This window comes from Ranitomeya variabilis, chromosome 2 (assembly GCF_051348905.1).
Source record: "Ranitomeya variabilis isolate aRanVar5 chromosome 2, aRanVar5.hap1, whole genome shotgun sequence".
NCBI classification, from domain to species: domain Eukaryota; kingdom Metazoa; phylum Chordata; class Amphibia; order Anura; family Dendrobatidae; genus Ranitomeya; species Ranitomeya variabilis.
Window position 1 is genome coordinate 377,551,668 of NC_135233.1, and position 23,654 is coordinate 377,575,321.

The 23,654-nt window shown below is 42.6% G+C and overlaps 1 protein-coding gene across 1 annotated transcript; it reads right to left on the reverse strand.

The window, feature by feature from the left end:
* Positions 1 to 5,546: 5,546 nt before the first annotated feature.
* Positions 5,547 to 23,334, reverse strand: LOC143806110 (cytochrome P450 2C8-like). Its single transcript, XM_077286068.1, has 9 exons — positions 23,123 to 23,334; positions 22,589 to 22,751; positions 18,317 to 18,466; positions 17,756 to 17,916; positions 16,716 to 16,892; positions 16,397 to 16,538; positions 15,679 to 15,866; positions 6,754 to 6,895; positions 5,547 to 5,998 (listed from the first exon to the last, which is right to left on the reverse strand). The coding sequence occupies exons 1-9, from the start codon at positions 23,300 to 23,302 to the stop codon at positions 5,814 to 5,816; spliced, it is 1,488 nt and encodes a 495-aa protein (XP_077142183.1). The 5' UTR covers positions 23,303 to 23,334; the 3' UTR covers positions 5,547 to 5,813.
* Positions 23,335 to 23,654: the final 320 nt, after the last annotated feature.

Consider the following 23,654-nt stretch of genomic DNA (forward strand, 5'->3'; position numbering starts at 1 on the left):
TTTATTCCCTTTATTAAAAACGGGAGGGGGGAAAAGGTACACAATACCAGGGATATCATATCGAGCTTTAGCGCTTATTATAAAGACTTATACAACATAGATGGCCACTATAAAGATATGTCCACATCCTCACTCCATAACAAAATTAATACATATCTACATCAAAATAATATACCCCTCCTACCGGAAGATAAGATCCTGGATTTAGAAAGGGAGTTTACATTGGAGGAGGTAACGGAAACTATCAAAGATCTAAAGCAGGGGAAAAGCCCAGGTCCTGATGGGTACTCAGCTGGTTTTTATAAATTATTTTCCACATCATTGAGCCCGATCTTTCTTGAAATGTGCAATTCTGTTTCTTCCGGCGGTTCCTTTCCCCCTCAGGCTCTAGCTGCCCATATCACGGTCTTACCAAAACCAGATAAGGATCCCTCGTTGTGTAATAATTACCATCCAATATCCCTAATAAATTTAGACGTAAAAATATATGCAAAAATGATTGCAAATAGGTTGAGTCCCCTCCTTCCAAATGTGATAAATCAAGATCAGGTGGGTTTTGTCCTGGGCAGGGAGGCGTGGGATACCACCATACAGACCATCTCTTTAATAGACGGGGCGGGGCGAGAGGGAGGAGATCCTATGTGCATTCTGTCGATTGATGCCGAAAAGGCATTCGACCGGGTGCACTGGGAGTTTTTATTCCAGGCCTTGAGGGGGATTGGTTTGGGGGAAAATATGTTGCATAGAATTAAGGCCTTGTATGCTTCCCCTAGCGCCCAGGTAAAAGTAAACGGCGCCCTTTCGGACACGTTTGCAATCAGGAATGGCACGAGGCAGGGGTGCCCGCTTTCCCCCCCTCTTGTACATCCTGTCGATGGAATACTTGGCCACCGCCATACGCAATAACCCTTCTATCAGAGGAGTTAAACTAATATCAGAGGAGCACAAGTTGGCGCTTTTTGCCGACGATATCCTTTTATATATTACTCCCCCTATAACTAGTATACCCAATATCATATCAGAATTAACGAAATTCGGACATCTAAGCAATTTCAAAATTAATTCTCATAAATCTATGGTCTTAAATATATCATTATCACTATCTGAGGTGGGCCGGTTGCGCGCCTCCTTCCCGTTTGGGTGGCGCCTCGATTCACTTCTGTATCTAGGGGTCAGCATAACAGCTAAAACCTCCGGACTATATGACGCAAACTTTAAAACGGCTTTACAAAAAGCGGAGCTGGACTTGGAGAGATGGCATAAACTTCAACTGTCCTGGTTTGGCAGAGTCAACGTAATCAAAATGGACTTATTCCCACGTCTTTTATATTATTTCCAGACAATCCCGTTATACCTTCCTGCTTCCTTCTTCTCGCGACTTAAGAAAGCGGTCATCCGTCTGGTCTGGTCCCACACCAGATCACGAATATCATATTTTGTAGTAAGCAGATCCAAGAAAGCGGGGGGAATTGGCCTACCGGATTTCCTAGTCTATAGCCGTGCCTCAATCGGTACCTGCATTTTAGACTTATACCATAGCAAAAATAATAAGAAGTGGGTTGGTCTGGAGGGTGATCTTGTTGGCGGGAATCCTCAGACGGTACTATGGAGCACAGGAGGGGGGGGTGTCTGGCTTTCCCTTTATGACTAGGAACATGCTCCTACTTATCCGGCAGAGTGGCAGGAACAGAATGACCTCTACAGCTCCAGGACCACTAACCCCAATATATGATAGCCCTCACTTCCCTGCAGGACGTCGTAGGGAAACCTTCCTGAGTAAGAACAGGGCTTCAAAGCCCATTATATTTGACTTCATAAACCAGACGGGTATTAAGCCCCTACATGAAATATACCGGGGGGGGGGAACCTCCTGAGGGCTCTTGGTTCTTCTATGAGCAGTTAAAAAGTTTCATAAGCACGATATTCAAACACAACAGGTCCATGGGGGCGCTGACTCCTTTCGAGAAAATTTGTCTTGCTAAGGAGCCCCCGATCCGCAAGGTCTCCTTGTTATATAACCTTTTTCAGGAGAGTCAAACTCCAACATATGATTTTCCAACATTTTTTTCGAGATGGGAGAGTGACTTGGGGATATCTTTGTCTCAAGAGGAGAGGGACAAGATTGTATTGTTTACTTTTAGGACCTCGTTGTCTGCTGTATCACAGGAGAGGAGCTACAAGGTTCTGTCGAGGTGGTATAGATGCCCTTGCCAGGTTCATGCTATGTTCCCGGTGATCCCAGATGTCTGTTGGAGATGTGCAACAGAAAAGGGGACATATGTTCATATCTGGTGGGAATGCCCGCCCATAAAGAAATTTTGGATGTTGGTCTTTGATCTTCATAATAAATTATCCATCCGCAAAATACAACCCACGGTGGAACTAGCCCTTTTGTCTCTGTGTGACCTATCTATCTCTGGGTTTAAGAGGAGTCTTCTCAGACATTTTCTTACGGCTGTCAGGAACTTGATTCCCCGATATTGGAACAGGAACGCTACCCCTCATGCTCTGATTTTGTTGCGGAATTAAACAACATATACAGAATGGAACAATTGATAAGCCAATCCACTGGGGATTCTGAGAAATTTTATAACATTTGGGCTCCATGGATTGTATTCAGGGAGACCCCTGAGCTGGACGTGTGGCTGTCCAGATCCTAACCTACATCTGAAACCGCTCTAGATGCGTTCACAAAATGGATACTGCTCCTCTACCCTAACCTGCTATTATGGCTTAAAACCAATGACAGCGTTATACTGACTACCATCGCCGCAGGGGGTTTGAGGTCCACCCGGGGGAGGTGTCGCATTTCCCGTACTTATCGTACCCTCCCATTTCTACCCGCATTTCCTTCTTTTTTCCTCCCTCTTTCCTTTCTTTAACTTTCTCTTTTTCTCACCATCTTTTCTACTTAGTGACATTCTCTACTAAAATAAACGACTAAATATAGTTAGTAATACACTATTTATTTCGTTGTTGTTTATATGCTTCATAATGAAAGTTATTATTGCTAAATCGAAAGTGATATCATCATTATTAATAGCACCCGCAAACCGCTGGGACTTTCTCCTCTTGTCTGAATTTTAGGTTGTATCTTATTGATTTTAACAAATGTGTTTCAGCGTTGTTCCATTTCTGTATTGCTCATTTGCTTCAATAAACTTGATTTATACAAAAAAAGGCAAACAGTTCTAGGTTGTATTAAGAGAAGCATAGAGTATAGATCATGTGAAGTAATTATCCCCCTCTACTCCTCCTTGGTCAGGCACATCTGGAATGCTGTGTCCAGGTCTGGGCACCAAATTTTAAAAAAGACATTAAAAAACTGGAGCAAGTTCAGAGAAGAGCTACCAGGATGGTGAGCGGACTGCAAAGTATGTCCTATGAGGGACGCTAAAGGATCTGGGAATGTTTAGCTTGCAAAAAAGAAGACTGAGACCTAATAGCTGTCTACAAATATCTGGAGGGTTGTGACAGTGTAGAGGGATCATCCTTATCATTTGCACATGGAAGCACAAGAAGCAATGGAATGAAACTGAAAGGGAGAAAATACAGATTAGATATTAGAAAAAACTTTTTGACAGTGAGGTGATCAATGAGTGTTACAGGCTGCCACAAGATGTGGTGAGTTCTCCTTCAAAGGAAGTCTCCAAACGCTTCCAACTCTATTTTCTATGATTCAAACACAAGTCACATTTGGCCTCCTGTTGACTTTGGCAAACATGCTCTTTTATGAGGAAGCAAAGGGCGTAATGCAATGTCTGTCACATCATTCATCTCAATCAGTGCAAGATGATGTAGCCTCTGACAGCGACACCATCAGCTGGATGCAGTCTTCTGCTCAGACCACCTCCTCTGCCTTAAGAGCTAAACAGTCAGACTTTGTACTCCTATGACATGGGCCCAGAGTAGATGGAAAACACTATTGTAATGCCAAGGTTTGATGCTGGGAAGGTAGGGGCACTGTCAGTGGTAGTAGCACTATGAGAAATGGCAAATCTCAAGAATTCCTTCTTATATCTTAAATATTTAATGATGCATAATGATTTTTCAGTAAGGAGATGTTTCGAACCTTTCATAAAGTTGTGTTCTTCATGTGAATTTGGTAAGATGTTTATAAGTGGGCCAAGATTCACCAGTCTTTGTTGATAGTATGTCTCTAGACTACCATGAGCTAAGTGTGGGAGTTATATGGAATCTGTCAGTTGGAATAACCCTCCTAAGCCTCTATATGAGCATATAGGTAATAAAAAAAAGTGGATAACGTGATACCTTGATATCTGCGATGTGATGTCTTATTCCAGAGAAATACATGTTTTTCTTAATATGTAAATAAGCTATTGAGATCTATGGGCCGGACATAGATCTCCTGGACAATCCGCCTCTAGAGTGTTGTTACCCGTGTGAAACATGTAATGACTGATAGTCTGCTCTCCTGATCTACATGTCTCACACTGGTAATGCCGCCATTGGTTTATTGATATTAAATTTATTATTGAACTCTGGTATTATTCTCCTGTGGTCCTAATCTTGACCTGATTTGTGACTCTGACTCCATCTAACTCTGTGATTTTCCTAATGATTCAGACCTCGGCTTCTCTGATCTCACTTTGACTTCCGGGCACGTGACCCCAGTTATTTTGCGGATTATGATTTTGTCTTCTGATTCTGTACCTTCAGTTACCGACCCAGCTATCTTGACTACTGTTGCTTTAGCGTCGCTTCTCTGGTCAGCAGCTACTCCATGGGTACAACCCAGAGGGCCCTCTAGTAGGTCTAGATCTGTGTATCGAGTTTAAAGGGTGAAGGACAAAGTTCCTCTGGGATCTGATAGATGTAGTGGCTAACGCCAAGTATGTTGCCTTTTTGAACCGATGGCTTCAGACTAACATTACATGTTGGTTTTGGCCATACTCATAAGATTAAAGGGGTTTTCCATTACCTTTCTAAAAATGTATTGTGTTTAGTTAATAAACAAACTGCTTTGGTCTCCCTTCCTGGGTCCGGCTCTGACTCCTCTGCTGCCCTTGGTATATTCAGTGCAGGCGTCACATCAACAGCGCTGCAGATGTCACATTAACAGCGCTGCAGGCATCACAACAACAGCGCTGCAGGCGTCACATCAACAGCGCTGCAGGCGTCACATCAACAGCGCTGCAGGCGTCACATCAACAGCGCTGCAGGCGTCACATCAACAGCGCTGCAGGCGTCACATCAACAGCGCTGCAGGCATCACATTAACAGCGCTGCAGACATCACATTAACAGCGCTGCAGACGTCACATTAACAGCGCTGCAGGTGTCACATCAACAGCGCTGCAGACGTCACATTAACAGCGCTGCAGGCGTCACATCAACAGCGCTGTAGCCACTCTGAGAGCTGCTGAGCTCATTGATCGCTTGCAGCGCTGTCGATGTGACATCAGTGCTGCAGACACGAGGCAATGGTAGAGACTCATCTACGTTGTGGGGTCTTCTATTCCAGACAAAATGCACAGAGATAAACACGAGCTTCATTAAAGGAAATAATCCAGAAAAAAAACAATCTACTGCATCAAGGATTACAGACATGTCACAGTCTGATATTTTTATTAATATAAAGTAATTGCGGATGTATAAAATTCTGATTCTATTCCGTACATTATTACTGTGGCACGAAAATACTAAAAATAAAAAAAATATGCGTAATTTTTTGTGCACACGAGTCTATGTATTGTTTTATCAGTTGCTATTCTTTCCACATTAGAGGAGCTGCCTTATATTGGAAGTTCTGGAACTTCTAGGTTTCCTTTTTGTAAGAAGTTCGTATTCCGCTCAGAAACGAGGGACGACATTCATCTGGTAGTCCTGAGGCTTGGAAGCATTGGTGTTGGGCTCGGGTCTTACGTTCAGATTCCTTCTGTCTGCGGTCGGCTCCAGGGTGAATTTCTGCAGTATGGTGGTTAGGAAGAGGAAGAGCTCCATGCGAGCCAGGCCTTCTCCCAAACACATGCGTTTGCCTGAGAAAACCAAATGAGTGTACAAGATAAGATATCAAGCAAAACGTAAAGAGAAGCCATTGTTTTCTGGTGCAAATTGCTTTGAAAAGTTGTAAAACTTTTGTGCAATTTGGAAGTTGTGGAAACCATTTGCAACTGTTGGCGTATTCACACCAGTTTCTCCCAGCTTCGCCAAAGTGGGCAGAACTGGGGCGGAACGAGGACGTGACACCGCAGCTTGTCTAATTCATGAGCCGTGGTGTACCTCACGCCAAAAATCTTACTCAATTAGAGAGAAGGTCCTCCATACATATTCGATGGTTGATATTGACAGGTTTTAATGTAATAGGCCTTTAAGCTGGTGAAACAATAGCCGTCAGCAGAAGGCTGTGTCTCCAGACTCCACCATACACGTGAGCGCCAGGCTCAGCTGAGCCTTCAAGTGTTTTCAATGGAAAAAGAGAAGAAAGCAGCTGCCACACATCACTGGCAGAGGCTTATCTCCCCTGGAAATGAAAGGACTGACCGGGGAAATTCCATCTGCCTCATCCTTGTTTTATGTGATGGTTCTTACATCTATTGTAGTGTATTTGTAAGAATAAAATAAAACAACGGATTCCCAAATCCTATCAAGTGGTGTTTTTGGTCCTCCTAATCCCAGCCCGTATCCACCAGCCACAAAAAAACCCAGCATATTTTCATATTATAAACTCTGGTTCATTTTCAGTCATAGTTTACAGATCACTTTTAGCCATAGAAATGTAATAATATCTTACCTGTAGAGAATGGCATAAATCCATCACTTTTTTTAAATCCGCCTTTCTCATTAAGGAAGTGTCCAGGATCAAACTCCTCGGGGTTTTTGAAATGTTTGGGGTCTTTTAGGACAGAAGTCAGGACTGGGAACACAAGGCTTCCCTGAAAAAGTAATATATAACATATGTAGATGTAGAAAACTGAAGGGTTAAAAGTAACATGTAGTTGGTAATAAATAGGAGTGAGATCTAGTTGGTAATTGATAGGAGCGAGATCTAGCTGGTAATTGATAGGAGTGAGATTTAGTTGGTAGCTGATAGGAGTGAGATCTAGTTGGTAATTGATAGGAGCGAGATCTAGTTGGTAATTGATAGGAGTGAGATCTAGTTGGTAGCTGATAGGAGTGAGATCTAGTTGGTAGCTGATAGGAGTGAGATCTAGTTGGTAGCTGATAGGAGTGAGATCTAGTTGGTAGCGGATAGGAGTGAGATCTAGTTGGTAGCTAATAGGAGTGAGATCTAGTTGGTAGCGGATAGGAGTGAGATCTAGTTGGTAATTGATAGGAGTGAGATCTAGTTGGTAGCTGATAGGAGTGAGATCTAGTTGGTAGCTGATAGGAGTGAGATCTAGTTGGTAGCGGATAGGAGTGAGATCTAGTTGGTAGTTGATAGGAGTGAGATCTAGTTGGTAGCTGATAGGAGTGAGATCTAGTTGGTAGTTGATAGGAGTGAGATCTAGTTGGTAGCTAATAGGAGTGAGATCTAGTTGGTAGTTGATAGGAGTGAGATTTAGTTCATAGGAGTGAGATCTAGTTGGTAATTGATAGGAGTGAGATCTAGTTGGTAGCTGATAGGAGTGAGATCTAGTTGGTAGCTGATAGGAGTGAGATCTAGTTGGTAGCAGGTAGGAGTGAGATCTAGTTGGTAGTTGATAGAAGTGAGATCTAGTTGGTAGCTAATAGGAGTGAGATCTAGTTGGTAGTTGATAGGAGTGAGATTTAGTTCATAGGAGTGAGAGCTAGTTGGTAATTGATAGGAGTGAGATCTAGTTGGTAGCTGATAGGAGTGAGATTTAGTTGGTAATTTATAGGAGTGAGATCTAGTTGGTAGCTGATAGGAGAAAGATTTAGTTGGTAGTTGATAGGAGTGAGATTTAGTTCATAGGAGTGAGATCTAGTTGGTAATTGATAGGAGTGAGATCTAGTTGGTAGCTGATAGTAGTGAGATCTAGTTGGTAGTTGATAGGAGTGAGATCTAGTTGGTAGCTACTAGGAGTGAGATCTAGTTGGTAGTTGATAAGAGTGAGATTTAATTCATAGAAGTTAAATCTAGTTGGTAATTGATAGGAGTGAGATCTAGTTGGTAGCTAATAGGAGTGACATCTAGTTGGTAGCTGGTAGGAGTGAGATCTAGTTGGTAGCTAATAGGAGTGAGATCTAGTTGGTAGTTGATAGTGAGATTTGGTTCATAGGAGTGAGATCTAGTTGGTAGTTGATAGGAGTGAGATCTAGTTGGTAGCTGATAGGAGTGAGATCTAGTTGGTAGCCGATAGGAGTGAGATCTAGTTGGTAATTGATAGGAGTGAGATCTAGTTGGTAGCTAATAGGATTGAGATCTAGTTGGTAGTTGATAGGAGTGAGATATAGTTGGTAGCTGATAGAAGTGAGATCTAATTGGTAGTTGATAGGCGTGAGATCTAGTTGGTAGCTGATAGGAGTGGGATCTAGTTGGTAGCTAATAGTGAGATCTAGTTGGTAGTTGATAAGAGTGAGATTTAGTTCATAGGAGTGAGATCTAGTTGGTAATTGATAGGAGTGAGATCTAGTTGGTAGCTGATAGGAGTAAGATTTAGTTGGTAGTTGATAGGAGTGAGATTTAGTTCATAGGAGTGAGATCTAGTTGGTAATTGATAGGAGTGAGATCTAGTTGGTAGCTGATAGGAGTGAGATCTAGTTGGTAGCTAATAGGAGTGAGATCTAGTTGGTAGTTGATAGAAGTGAGATCTAGTTGGTAGCTGATAGGAGTGAGATCTAGTTGGTAATTGATAGGAGTGAGATCTAGTTGGTAATTGATAGGGTGAGATCTAGTTGGTAATTGATAGGAGTGAGATTTAGTTGGTAATTGATAGGAGTGAGATCTAGTTGGTAGCTGATAGGAGTGAGATTTAGTTGGTAATTTATAGGAGTGAGATCTATTTGGTAGCTGATAGGAGTAAGATTTAGTTGGTAGTTGATAGGAGTGAGATTTAGTTCATAGGAGTGAGATCTAGTTGGTAATTGATAGGAGTGAGATCTAGTTGGTAGCTGATAGTAGTGAGATCTAGTTGGTAGTTGATAGGAGTGAGATCTAGTTGGTAGCTACTAGGAGTGAGATCTAGTTGGTAGCTGGTAGGAGTGAGATCTAGTTGGTAGTTGATAGGAGTGAGATCTAGTTGGTAGCTAATAGGAGTGAGATCTAGTTGGTAGTTGATAGTAAGATTTAGTTCATAGGAGTGAGATCTAGTTGGTAATTGATAGGAGTGAGATCTAGTTGGTAGCTGATAGTAGTGAGATCTAGTTGGTAGTTGATAGGAGTGAGATCTAGTTGGTAGCTGATAGGAGTGAGATCTAGTTGGTAGCTGGTAGGAGTGAGATCTAGTTGGTAGTTGATAGGAGTGAGATCTAGTTGGTAGCTAATAGGAGTGAGATCTAGTTGGTAGTTGATAGTGAGATTTAGTTCATAGGAGTGAGATCTAGTTGGTAGTTGATAGGAGTGAGATTTAGTTGGTAGCTCATGGGAGTGAGAACTAGTTGGTAATTGATAGGAGTGAGATCTAGTTGGTAGCTCATGGGAGTGAGATCTAGTTGGTAATTGATAGATAGGAGTGAGATCTAGTTGGTAGCTAATAGGATTGAGATCTAGTTGGTAGCTGATAGGAGTGAGATATAGTTGGTAGCCGATAGGAGTGAGATCTAGTTGGTAATTGATAGGAGTGAGATCTAGTTGGTAGCTAATAGGATTGAGATCTAGTTGGTAGTTGATAGGAGTGAGATATAGTTGGTAGCTGATAGGAGTGAGATCTAGTTGGTAGCTAATAGTGAGATCTAGTTGGTAGTTGATAAGAGTGAGATTTAGTTCATAGGAGTGAGATCTAGTTGGTAATTGATAGGAGTGAGATCTAGTTGGTAGCTGATAGGAGTGAGATCTAGTTGGTAGCTGATAGGAGTAAGATTTAGTTGGTAGTTGATAGGAGTGAGATTTAGTTCATAGGAGTGAGATCTAGTTGGTAATTGATAGGAGTGAGATCTAGTTGGTAATTGATAGTAGTGAGATCTAGTTGGTAGTTGATAGGAGTGAGATCTAGTAATTGATAGGAGTGAGATCTAGTTGGCAATTGATAGGAGTGAGATCTAGTTGGTAGCTGATAGGAGTGAGATCTAGTTGGTAGCTGATAGGAGTGAGATCTAGTTGGTAATTGATAGGAGTGAGATCTAGTTGGTAGCTGATAGGAGTGAGATCTAGTTGGTAGCTAATAGGAGTGAGATCTAGTAGGTAGTTGATAAGAGTGAGATTTAGTTCATAGGAGTGAGATCTAGTTGGTAGCTGGTAGGAGTGAGATCTAGTTGGTAATTGATAGGAGTGAGATCTAGTTGGTAATTGATAGGAGTGAGATCTAGTTGGTAGCTGGTAGGAGTGAGATCTAGTTGGTAATTGATAGGAGTGAGATCTAGTTGGTAGCTAATTGGAGTGAGATCTAGTAGGTAGTTGATAAGAGTGAGATTTAGTTCATAGGAGTGAGATCTAGTTGGTAGTTGATAGTGAGATCTAGTTGGTAGCTGATAGGAGTGAGATCTAGTTGGTAGCTGGTAGGATTGAGATCTAGTTGGTAATTGATAGGAGTGAGATCTAGTTGGTAATTGATAGGAGTGAGATCTAGTTGGTAGCTGGTAGGAGTGAGATCTAGTTGGTAATTGATAGGAGTGAGATCTAGTTGGTAGTTGATAGGAGTGAGATCTAGTTGGTGGCTAATAGGAGTGAGATCTAGTTGGTAGTTGATAGGAGTGAGATCTAGTTGGTAGCTGATAGGAGTGAGATCTAGTTGGTAGCTAATAGGAGTGAGATCTAGTAGGTAGTTGATAAGAGTGAGATTTAGTTCATAGGAGTGAGATCTAGTTGGTAGTTGATAGTGAGATCTAGTTGGTAGCTGATAGGAGTGAGATCTAGTTGGTAGCTGGTAGGAGTGAGATCTAGTTGGTAATTGATAAGAGTGAGATTTAGTTCATAGGAGTGAGATCTTGTTGGTAGTTGATAGGAGTGAGATCTAGTTGGTAATTGATAGGAGTGAGGTCTAGTTGGTAGTTGATAGGAGTGAGATCTAGTTGGTAGTTGATAGGAGTGAGATCTAGTTGGTAGCTAATAGGAGTTAGATCTAGTTGGTAGTTGATAGGAGTGAGATCTAGTTGGTAGCTGATACGAGTGAGATCTAGTTGGTAGTTGATAGGAGTGAGATCTAGTTGGTAGCTAATAGGAGTGAGATCTAGTTGATAGTTGATAGGAGTGAGATTTAGTTCATAGGAGTGAGATCTAGTTGGTAGCTGGTAGGAGTGAGATCTAGTTGGTAATTGATAGGAGTGAGATCTAGTTGGTAGTTGATAGGAGTGAGATCTAGTTGGTAGCTAATAGGAGTTAGATCTAGTTGGTAGTTGATAGGAGTGAGATCTAGTTGGTAGCTGATACGAGTGAGATCTAGTTGGTAGTTGATAGGAGTGAGATCTAGTTGGTAGCTAATAGGAGTGAGATCTAGTTGATAGTTGATAGGAGTGAGATTTAGTTCATAGGAGTGAGATCTAGTTGGTAGCTGGTAGGAGTGAGATCTAGTTGGTAATTGATAGGAGTGAGATCTAGTTGGTAGTTGATAGGAGTGAGATCTAGTTGGTGGCTAATAGGAGTGAGATCTGACACATTCCGGTGTCTGTTCCCCGGCGTTCTGCTTCTCTCCACTGTGTAAGCACCATAGCCGGAAAGCAGAGCGGTGACGTCACCGCTGTGCTCGCTTTCCGGCCGGCAGGCGCTCACAGTGCAGAGAAGCTGAGACGCCGGAGGACAGACACCGGAATGTGAGTATGTACTGTTTGGTTTTTTTACGTTTACGCTGGTAACCAGGGTAAACATCGGGTTACTAAGCGCGGCCCTGCGCTTAGTTACCCGATGTTTACCCTGGTTACAAGCGAACACATCGCTGGATCGCTGTCACACACAACGATCCAGCGATGTCAGCGGGTGATCAAGCGACGAAAGAAAGTTCCAAACGATCTGCTACGACGTACGATTCTCAGCAGGGTCCCTGATCGCTGCTGCGTGTCAGACACTGCGATATCGTATGGATATCGCTAGAACGTCACGAATCGTACCGTCGTAGCGATGAAAATGGCACTGTGTGACAGTACCCTTAGTTCATAGGAGTGAGATCTAGTTTGCAGTTGATAGGATTGAGATCTAGTTGGCAGTTGATAGGAGTGAGATCTAGATGGTAGCTCATAGGAGTGAGATCTAGTTTGCAGTTGATAGGAGTGAGATTTAGTTGATAGGAGTGAGATGTAGTTGGTAGTTGATAAGTGAGTTTGGGTTTGAAGTTGGTAGGAGTGAGATCTAGTTGATAGGAGTGAGATCCAGTTGATAGAAAGAATTGAACCAAGACATTGGGAAGTAGCGACACAACTTTTTTTTAGGTAGGATATCCTGGTGAATCAGAGGTACAACCACTAGTTACTGTATAGGTAAGAGTAGGGTAAGAGTTAAAACACAAAGAGTTAAGTGTCAGCCTTGGTTCAAAAACTGAAAAGATAGGGGTGAAGAGCTGAGAAAGTCAAACTTGCGAATTCAGACAGAATATTGGCAGTGGCAGTAGCGCGAGATCTAGTTGGTAACTGAGTGAGATCTTTTTGGTAATTGATAGTAGTGAGATCTAGTTGGTAGTTGATAGGAGTGAGATCTAGTAATTGATAGGAGTGAGATCTAGTTGGCAATTGATAGGAGTGAGATCTAGTTGGTAGCTGATAGGAGTGAGATCTAGTTGGTAGCTGATAGGAGTGAGATCTAGTTGGTAATTGATAGGAGTGAGATCTAGTTGGTAGCTGATAGGAGTGAGATCTAGTTGGTAGCTAATAGGAGTGAGATCTAGTAGGTAGTTGATAAGAGTGAGATTTAGTTCATAGGAGTGAGATCTAGTTGGTAGCTGGTAGGAGTGAGATCTAGTTGGTAATTGATAGGAGTGAGATCTAGTTGGTAATTGATAGGAGTGAGATCTAGTTGGTAGCTGGTAGGAGTGAGATCTAGTTGGTAATTGATAGGAGTGAGATCTAGTTGGTAGCTAATTGGAGTGAGATCTAGTAGGTAGTTGATAAGAGTGAGATTTAGTTCATAGGAGTGAGATCTAGTTGGTAGTTGATAGTGAGATCTAGTTGGTAGCTGATAGGAGTGAGATCTAGTTGGTAGCTGGTAGGAGTGAGATCTAGTTGGTAATTGATAGGAGTGAGATCTAGATGGTAATTGATAGGAGTGAGATCTAGTTGGTAGCTGGTAGGAGTGAGATCTAGTTGGTAATTGATAGGAGTGAGATCTAGTTGGTAGTTGATAGGAGTGAGATCTAGTTGGTGGCTAATAGGAGTGAGATCTAGTTGGTAGTTGATAGGAGTGAGATCTAGTTGGTAGCTGATAGGAGTGAGATCTAGTTGGTAGCTAATAGGAGTGAGATCTAGTAGGTAGTTGATAAGAGTGAGATTTAGTTCATAGGAGTGAGATCTAGTTGGTAGTTGATAGTGAGATCTAGTTGGTAGCTGATAGGAGTGAGATCTAGTTGGTAGCTGGTAGGAGTGAGATCTAGTTGGTAATTGATAAGAGTGAGATTTAGTTCATAGGAGTGAGATCTTGTTGGTAGTTGATAGGAGTGAGATCTAGTTGGTAATTGATAGGAGTGAGATCTAGTTGGTAGTTGATAGGAGTGAGATCTAGTTGGTAGTTGATAGGAGTGAGATCTAGTTGGTAGCTAATAGGAGTTAGATCTAGTTGGTAGTTGATAGGAGTGAGATCTAGTTGGTAGCTGATACGAGTGAGATCTAGTTGGTAGTTGATAGGAGTGAGATCTAGTTGGTAGCTAATAGGAGTGAGATCTAGTTGATAGTTGATAGGAGTGAGATTTAGTTCATAGGAGTGAGATCTAGTTGGTAGCTGGTAGGAGTGAGATCTAGTTGGTAATTGATAGGAGTGAGATCTAGTTGGTAGTTGATAGGAGTGAGATCTAGTTGGTAGCTAATAGGAGTTAGATCTAGTTGGTAGTTGATAGGAGTGAGATCTAGTTGGTAGCTGATACGAGTGAGATCTAGTTGGTAGTTGATAGGAGTGAGATCTAGTTGGTAGCTAATAGGAGTGAGATCTAGTTGATAGTTGATAGGAGTGAGATTTAGTTCATAGGAGTGAGATCTAGTTGGTAGCTGGTAGGAGTGAGATCTAGTTGGTAATTGATAGGAGTGAGATCTAGTTGGTAGTTGATAGGAGTGAGATCTAGTTGGTGGCTAATAGGAGTGAGATCTAGTTGGTAGTTGATAGGAGTGAGATCTAGTTGGTAGCTGATAGGAGTGAGATCTAGTTGGTAGCTAATAGGAGTGAGATCTAGTAGGTAGTTGATAAGAGTGAGATTTAGTTCATAGGAGTGAGATCTAGTTGGTAGTTGATAGTGAGATCTAGTTGGTAGCTGATAGGAGTGAGATCTAGTTGGTAGCTGGTAGGAGTGAGATCTAGTTGGTAATTGATAAGAGTGAGATTTAGTTCATAGGAGTGAGATCTTGTTGGTAGTTGATAGGAGTGAGATCTAGTTGGTAATTGATAAGAGTGAGATTTAGTTCATAGGAGTGAGATCTAGTTGGTAATTGATAGGAGTGAGATCTAGTTGGTAATTGATAGGAGTGAGATCTAGTTGGTAGTTGATAGGAGTGAGATCTAGTTGGTAGCTAATAGGAGTTAGATCTAGTTGGTAGTTGATAGGAGTGAGATCTAGTTGGTAGCTGATACGAGTGAGATCTAGTTGGTAGTTGATAGGAGTGAGATCTAGTTGGTAGCTAATAGGAGTGAGATCTAGTTGATAGTTGATAGGAGTGAGATTTAGTTCATAGGAGTGAGATCTAGTTGGTAGCTGGTAGGAGTGAGATCTAGTTGGTAATTGATAGGAGTGAGATCTAGTTGGTAATTGATGAGTGAGATTTAGTTCATAGGAGTGAGATCTTGTTGGTAGTTGATAGGAGCGAGTTGGGGTTTCAAGTTGATAGGAGTGAAATCTAATTGGTAATTGATAGGAGTGACATTTAGTTCATAGGAGTGAGATCTACTTGGTAGTTGATAGGAGTGAGATCTAGTTGGTAGTTGATAGGAGTGAGATCTAGTTGGTAGTTGATAGGAGTGAGATCTAGTTGATAGGAGTGAGATCTACTTTGCAGTTGATAGGAGTGAAATCTAGTTGATAGAAGTGAGATCTAGTTTGCAGTTGATAGGAGTGAGATCTAGTTGATAGGAGTGAGATGTACAGTAGTTGATAAGTGAGTTTGGGTTTGAAGTTGGTAGGAGTGAGATCTAGTTGGTAGTTGATAGGAGTGAGATCCAGTTGATTTGAAAGAATTGAACCAAGACATTGAGAAGTAGCGACACAACTTTTTTTTAGGTAGGATATCCCGGTGAATCAGAGGTACAACCACTAGTTACTGTATAGGTAAGAGTAGGGTAAGAGTTAAAACACAAAGAGTTAAGTGTCAGTCTTGGTTCAAAAACTGAAAAGATAGAAAGGGGTGAAGAGCTGAGAAAGTCAAACTTGCCGATACAGACAGAATATTGCCAGTGGCGCAGGTGCTGCTAAACCCCACATCTACCCAAGGCCAAACAATTGTCCGGTGTGGTGGATAAGACAAGATCATTCCGTACCTTAGGGATGTGATATCCTCTGAAGGTGGTGTCCTTGCTGACGGCGTGGGGCACTCCTGTGGGGACGATGTCGGCAAACCTCTGGATCTCGTGGATTACGGCTTCTGTATACGGCATTTTACTCTTATCTTCTATTGATGGACAGCGATCTTTGCCTATTACATTATCAATCTCTTTGTGGATCTTTTCTGAAATTTACAAAATGGAACAAAGGACATATTTGTTTAGTCTTGTATCATTTTAAAACCAAAACCCACTTCTGGTGAAAATGTTGCCACATCGGGACCAAAAAGACAGAATACATCTTCAAAGTAGGTAAAGATGCTAAAAGGTATAATAGTGGCTGAAGAGCAGAATAAAACGTTTTGGAATTTTTAAATTTCGCCTCTCCATTCCGGAGATATTAGCCATCAAAGTTTTTGGCACCTAATGAGTTAACTTTTGTTAAGTCTAAGTGGGTGTTAACAGAGAGCTTTCACTGGGGGCGTGCACTTCCTGTATAAGTTGCTATGTGACAATATCCACTTGGACTTAACAAATCTTAACTCATTAGGTGCCAAATACTTTGTTCGCTTATATCTCTGCAATGGAAAGGCAGAATTAAAAAAAGATTAAAACGTTTTATTCTGCTTTGCAGCTACTATTACACCACGCGCCTGGATCAACATGCAAAGTTTTCGAAAGGTAAAATATTAGAAACAGGCATTAAAATGATCACCTTGTATTTCAGGATATTTCATTAGTATAAGAAAACCGTATCTCAGCGTCAAACTAGTCGTCTCCGTTCCAGCAAAAAATAAGTCTAATATCGTCGCCTGTAGATTCTCGTCATGAAATTCTGTGCCTTGGCTCTTTTTTTCCTAAAAAAAAAATATTAATTATTTTTTTTCAAATATAAAAAGTTATGAAAAATGTGCAAATAGGAGTCAAAGCGAAGTGCAACAAACTGGAAGGTTTGATGTCAGCCACTTATCTTAGTGATTACGGATGTTCTCTAGATACAAGGCGCGACCCTCGGGGGTCTCGTAATATCTCACCTCCTCCATCTTGATGAGGAAGCAGTCTATGAAGTCTCGGGGGCAGTTCTCGTCCAGGGAGGCTCGATGGCTCTTTATCATCTCATTGATAAATTCTTTCAGGCTGTCTGTGCAGCTGAAGATCTTCTGATGAGGACCAGGAATGTGCGGCATCACGGTGGGAAGCATGTTAAAGAGCTAATTTAGGAAAGAAGAAATAAAAAACAACAACACTATTACTTTGTTGGTTCTGTGTCATATTTATATTCTTATTCACCTTTCTAAATTGTTTTTTTGGATTCCTTCAGTACATGTAAACTGTAATCGGCTGCAGCGGTCAGGTAACTGGATAGGCGCATCATAAGAGAAACAAAAACCTTCCAGTCAATCGTAGGCACAGATAAGTACAGATACCCGGGTGACAGCCGATGACTATGACAGATTTTATTTAATTTAAAGCATGTTTTTGCTGTGTAATCAGAGAGCAGCATAATGTAGGGGCAGAGACCCTGATTCCAGTTTACTAGGTTCAGTAGTAATGATAGAATCCCTGTTTTCTCTGCTGCAGATCTAGCAGTGAGCCCTGTATAACCCCGCCCACACCACTGATTGGCTACTTCTGTGTACATTGTGCATAGACAGAAAGCTGCCAATCAGTGCTGGGGGCGTGGTTGGACCAGGAGGCAGGGGACACCTAGTCCTGTAGTGATAATCTCCTGCTGATAAAACACTGAAATAACCAAGCAGCCTAGCAAGTGACACATTGCTGGAATCAGGGTCTCAGCCCCATATTATGTTGCTGACAGATTTCCTTTAAGCCTGATAACCTGTAAAATGGCACAGATATTTTGAATCGCTTTAGGCCTCAGAATTTTGAAGTTACCTTTTGTATTCAGACCATACATTCTCCATGGCTACAGATTACAAATAAACCCTGTGTTGTCAGATCCTGCCGCCCCTTATCCTTTTCTTTTCCATCTGTCCCCTAGTTCTTACTAACTTGCCAGGAATTAGGTGGGCTGTTACCTCTGCACTCCCTGCACACATTGTGTAATATTTACCTGCCCCCAGCGGGTGTTTATCACCTGGAAAATATCATTAATATAAGACAAAAGGGTCAAGAATTTTTGATCTTCGTAGTCGAATCTTTCACCGAACACGACGGAGCAAATAACATTGGAAACGGCTTGTCGCATCACATATAAAGGGTTAATAGGAGCGTCTGCAAGTGAATATGAAGAGTCATTAATCATTAGAGAAACTGGCAAAATATGTCTGGTCAATACATAGGAACAAGGGGGGCATTCATTACGCGTGGAGGAAAGGCAATTTTGGCAGATAAAGAGGAAAGGGTTCTTTACGGTTAGAGCAGTTATGTCCTACTGAAAGAGGTATTAATGGCAGACACCAAAGCAGCATTTATATAAGCAGTCGAGGCTGTAAATACGAGGATTTCTGCTTGTAGCCATTGATCTAACATGTACAGGGGCAACGATACAATCGTCAGCATTTTGGAAAAGAAGGATCAGACATGCTGAATATGAACATGTCCAATCCTTTATGTGATGGCCATCAGATATGTATGACCGACCCAAGAACATATATTTTAAAATTGCGCCAACCTTTCTCCTTCATGAATTTCTCGGTGAGACATCGCGCTTCTTCTTGGATTCTTTCTTCGATGCTTCTCTTTCCCATCCCAAAATTTCTCATAGTTGTCAATGAAAATCGACGAAGGATCTTCCATCTTTCTCCATTGCTGGCAATGACCCCTGTAAGTTCAAGCAATGGGTTAAAGGGGGTGTCTAGGTTTAGAAAAACATGGGTGTTGTTTTCCAAAAATGGCACTTCTAGATGCGGCACTGAACGCAGAGGAAAGTGGCCGTGGGTGTACTGACAACCACATTAAAAGCTTTTATCTCAAGTTTTGCATTTTTTTACCTTTACCTAATAAAGTCTTTGTTTTCTATAGAACGATAAAGGTAAGGATTTATATAGCTAGTTCTGAAATTTCACAAATATACAGTAATTTGTCCGATACCGTCACAGAACGCCCGATACCCTCGCAGAGCGCCCGATATATCACAGAGCACCCGATACTGTCACAGAGCGCCAGATACCCTCAGAGAGAATCCAATACCATCACAGAGCGTCCAATACCATCACAGATCATGCAATACCGTCATAGAGCGTCCGATACTGTCATAGAGCGCCTGATACCCTCACAGAGCGTCAGATACCATCACAGAGCATCCGATACCATCACAGATCACCGATACCGTCATAGAGCATCCGATACTGTCATAGAGCCCCCAATACCATCACAGAGCGCCCGATACCCTCACAGAGTGTCCGATACTGTCACAGAGCGTCTAATACCATCAAAGATCATCCGATACCGTCATAGAGCGCCTGATACTGTCACAGAGCGCCCGATACCCTCACAGAGCGTCCGATACGTCACAGAACGTCCGATACCATCACAGAGAGTCCAATACCATCACAGAGTGCCCGATACCCTCACAGAGCGTCCGATACCCTCACAGAGCGTCCGATACCATCACAGAGCATCCGATACCATCACAGATCATCCGATACCGTCATAGAGCATCCGATACTGTCATAGAGCCCCCAATACCATCACAGAGCGCCCGATACCCTCACAGAGTGTCCGATACTGTCACAGAGCATCTAATACCATCAAAGATCATCCGATACCGTCATAGAGCGCCCGATACTGTCACAGAGCGCCCGATACCCTCACAGAGTGTCCGATACGTCACAGAACGTCCGATACCATCACAGAGAGTCCGATACCATCACAGAGTGCCCGATACCCTCACAGAGAGTCCGATACCGCCACAGAGCGCCCGATACCCTCACAGAGCGTCCGATACTGTCACAGAGCGTCCGATACCATCACAGATCATCTGATACCGTCATAGAGCGCCCGATACCCTCACAGACCGTCCGATACCGTCACAGAGTGTCCGATACTGTCATAGAGTGCCCGATACCCTCACAGAGCAGCCGATACCGTCACAGAGCGCCTGATACTGTCACAGAGCGCCTGATACTGTCACAGAGCGTCCGATACCGTCACAGAGAGTCCGATACCCTCACAGAGAGTCCGATACCATCACAAAGCATCCAATACCATCACAGAGCGCCTGATACTCTCACAGAGCGTCCGATACGTCACAGAGCGTTCGATACCATCACAGAGCATTCACATCTCTCTGATGAGCGTGACGAGGAACGATCTAATATTGACCCCGCACCGATGTAGCATCATACAGTAATTCACAGTGACATGATCCATCTATTATCATTCTCTTCATCTATTACCAGAAATTTATCATCAGAAAATGACCGATAGAATAAATCACGTTTTTGTGTGAAATACATTATTTATCTATTTATTTATTTTCATATCACAATCTGCATAAAAAAATGAAATCTTGTAATTTTCATACTTACCTGAAAAGCTCATTTAGACTTATACTTCTTGCTATTTATTGCAGAAGAATTTTCAACAGTCTCATTGTCATCACAGACAGGGTTACAATGAAAGGTAACACCTCTATATACAGCTGAGGACACAGGGTTTAAAATTCACAGCAGATTATAACAATTCTATACACAGTAGATAACACAGGATCCACCATTCACAATAGGTGATAATGTAAGGGGTTACAAAGGCTGAAAAGACCCCCACCCTTCTCTTGGTTAAATGTTCTTACTGTATATGTTTTACTACTAAATGCTGCTATGTATATTGTGAATAGGGAAAATGCAGTACATGATTAGGACACTAGATGGAGATACCTTAGTACAGTAGCTTCAATAGGAAGAGTAATAGTTAACATAGGAGGGGCCAGCTGTGGATAAGACAGGAGTATTTCCTTGTTGGAATTTAGTGGGGCCAGGGAGCTCAGCCAGCCCAGGAGGGCCAGAGAGCCCGGGCAGTCCCGGAGGGCCCTAGGGCCCGGGGTAACACAGTGGGCCCCGTAACGTTGGAAGCTAGAAGCCCAGACATCCAAGGCCAGGAGATCAGGAATTGCAGCAGCACAGGAACGCAGGTGGCTCTATTATGTGCCAGCTTACTACGTGGGCAGATGCCCTTTTGTCTGGTGCAAAGCAGGCAGAGGAACTCCTAAAAGTAGTGAAGCTGGACAGGGAGGACGCTGCGACATCGGATACGATGGTATAATCCGGGAACGTGCTGAAGGACATGAGGGAGAGCACAGGGAAAGCGAAGGATGTAAACTGTGGAACCCTATGTTGATGCTTCAAAAAACATGGATGTGCTGAGAGAAGAAACCAGTAAAGTTGTCTGTTTTAAGTTGAACTTGGACTTTGTCTCTTTATGCGTAACACCGCCAGCGGCAGAACTTCCACAGCCCCAATAGGACCCTGACGGTGCAGAGGGAGACGCAGAAGGTATGCTGAAAAGGGGACATTGTATTTATGTGATGGGGAACCAGGGCACAATTAAGCAATATATGTCAGCCATGACTACGGCCCTTGTACCCCTCACAATATCACAGCTCACCTCCTCCTGTACAATGACTTATAACACCTCTATATACAGTAGATAACACAGGATCCACCATCCACAATAGGTGATGTCACAGCTCACCTCCTCCTCCTGTACAATGACTGATAACAACACTATATACAGTAGATCACACAGGATCCACCATTCACAATAGGTGACATCACAGCTCACCTCCTCCTCCTCCTCCTGTACAATGACTGATAACACCTCTATATACAGTAGATAACACAGGATCCACCATTCACAATAGCTGATGTCACAGCTCACCTCCTCCTCCTGTACAATAACTGATAACAACGCTATATACACTAGGTTACACAGGATCCACCAATCACAATAGGTGACATCACAGCTCACCTCCTCCTCCTCCTGTACAATGACTGATAACACCTCTATATACAGTAGATAACACAGGATCCACCATTCACAATAGGTGATGTCACAGCTCACCTCTTCCTCCTGTACAATGACTGATAACACCTCTATATACAGTAGATAACACAGGATCCACCATTCACAATATGTGATGTCACATCTCACTTTCTCCTGTACAATGACTGATAACAACTCTATATACAGTAGATAACACAGGATCCACCATTCACAATAGGTGATGTCACAGCTCACCTCCTCCTCCTGTACAATGACTGATAACACCTCTATATACAGTAGATAACACAGGATCCACCATTCACAATAGGTGATGTCACAGCTCACCTCCTCCTCCTCCTGTACAATGACTGATAACACCTCTATATACAGTAGATAACGCAGGATCCACCATTCACAATAGGTGGTGTCACAGCTCACCTCCTCCTCCTCCTGTACAATGACTGATAACAACTCTATATACAGTAGATAACACAGGATCCACCATTCACAATAGGTGACGTCACAGCTCACCTCCTCCTCCTGTACAATGACTGATAACACCTCTATATACAGTAGATAACACAGGATCCTCCATTCACAATAGGAGATATCGCAGCTCACCTCCTCCCCCTCCTGCACAATGACTCATAACAACTCTATATACAGTAGATAACACAGGATCCAACATTCACAATAGGTGATGTCACAGCTCACCTCCTCCCCCTCCTGTACAATGACTGTTAACACCTCTATATACAGTAGATAACACAGGATCCATCATACACAATAGGTGATATCACAGCTCACCTCCTCCTCCTCCTGTACAATGACTGATACCACCTCTATATACAGTAGCTAACACAGGATCCATCATTCACAATAGGTGATATCACAGCTCACCTCCTCCTCCTCCTGTACAATGACTGACATTTTTAGATGAAATATTCACTTTACAACTTACCAAATTTTTTAGCAAAAAACTCTCCTATTCCGGTGTCTCCCCTATCACTAAACGCGTCGCTGTAGTCCACCAGCGCTTCCTTCACAGCATCGTACCCAATCAGTACTATGGTCCGCAGATTTGCCAAGTAGATGGTATAGACGGGTCCATATGTCTTACTCAGCTAGAAAATAAAACAAAATGATGGATGTAACTCTTTGGCCATGTTCGCATGAGTGTATTACAAATCTGCATCCTGTCCAGTGCAAGAAAGTTTTACCCAGACGCTGCTTTTTCTGCTGTAAATGTAGCAGTGCTCAGAATGTTAAGCTGTGTATGACTCCGCCCACATCACGAATTGGCCTGTGTACACTGTACATTGTCAGCAATCTGCCAATCAGTGGTGGGGGCGGAGTCACAGATCAGCATGACTGGTCTGCACATGACACCTAGTCCTGCAGTGATAATCTCCTGCTGATAAAATATTGATTGTAAGGAAACTACCGCAAGCCACAGAGCAAGTGACACAGACTGTCACAAATTGTGCGCTCTTACCTTAACTAATGACCGCGGTAGTTCTGTGGTGCTGATTTGATGGATGTTCCCCAAGCCGGGCAGAGGTGTGGGTCCTGGGGGGAGGTCCTTCTGTTTGACCCTACCCCACCATCTAATGAGATAAAAAAGGAGAGTGACTCCAGTGGCCAGGAGAAGTGTGGATGCGATATTCAGTGCCATCGCGAGTCCCCCCGACTACAGCTCGGGCTGCCCTGCGTCCTATGTGTTTATATAGGTCCTGGGCAACGTTCCAATTCGTCATTGCCGAGGACAGGCAGGGCGTGCGGTGCAGGGTGCATAGTTACAGCCGTGTTGCATAATAAGTTGTAAAACGTGTAATAATTACCCAGATTGATGTCAGATAATGGAGGGAGAACGTATTATGTCACATTTACACGAATCTAGAATTGACTCGTCTAAATATGTTGTCAATAAGCCAAAAAATAAGAAAATCCCTTCTACATGGGGATTACGTCAGTGTAAAAATCGCCAGCACGTTTCCCCATGTAAACAAAGGATGTGCTGCCAAGAA

What these genes read in the sequence shown, in the direction of transcription:
- LOC143806110 (XM_077286068.1), bottom strand. Translation starts at nt 23,302, where the DNA reads ATGGCACTGAATATCGCATCCACACTTCTCCTGGCCACTGGAGTCACT. An exon ending in GTTTTTTGCTAAAAAATTTG is followed by an intron (nt 18,467 to 22,588) that starts GTAAGTTGTAAA and finishes TTGAACTTACAG; the next exon opens with GGGTCATTGCCAGCAATGGA. An exon ending in GAAATTCATGAAGGAGAAAG is followed by an intron (nt 17,917 to 18,316) that starts GTTGGCGCAATT and finishes ATTCACTTGCAG; the next exon opens with ACGCTCCTATTAACCCTTTA.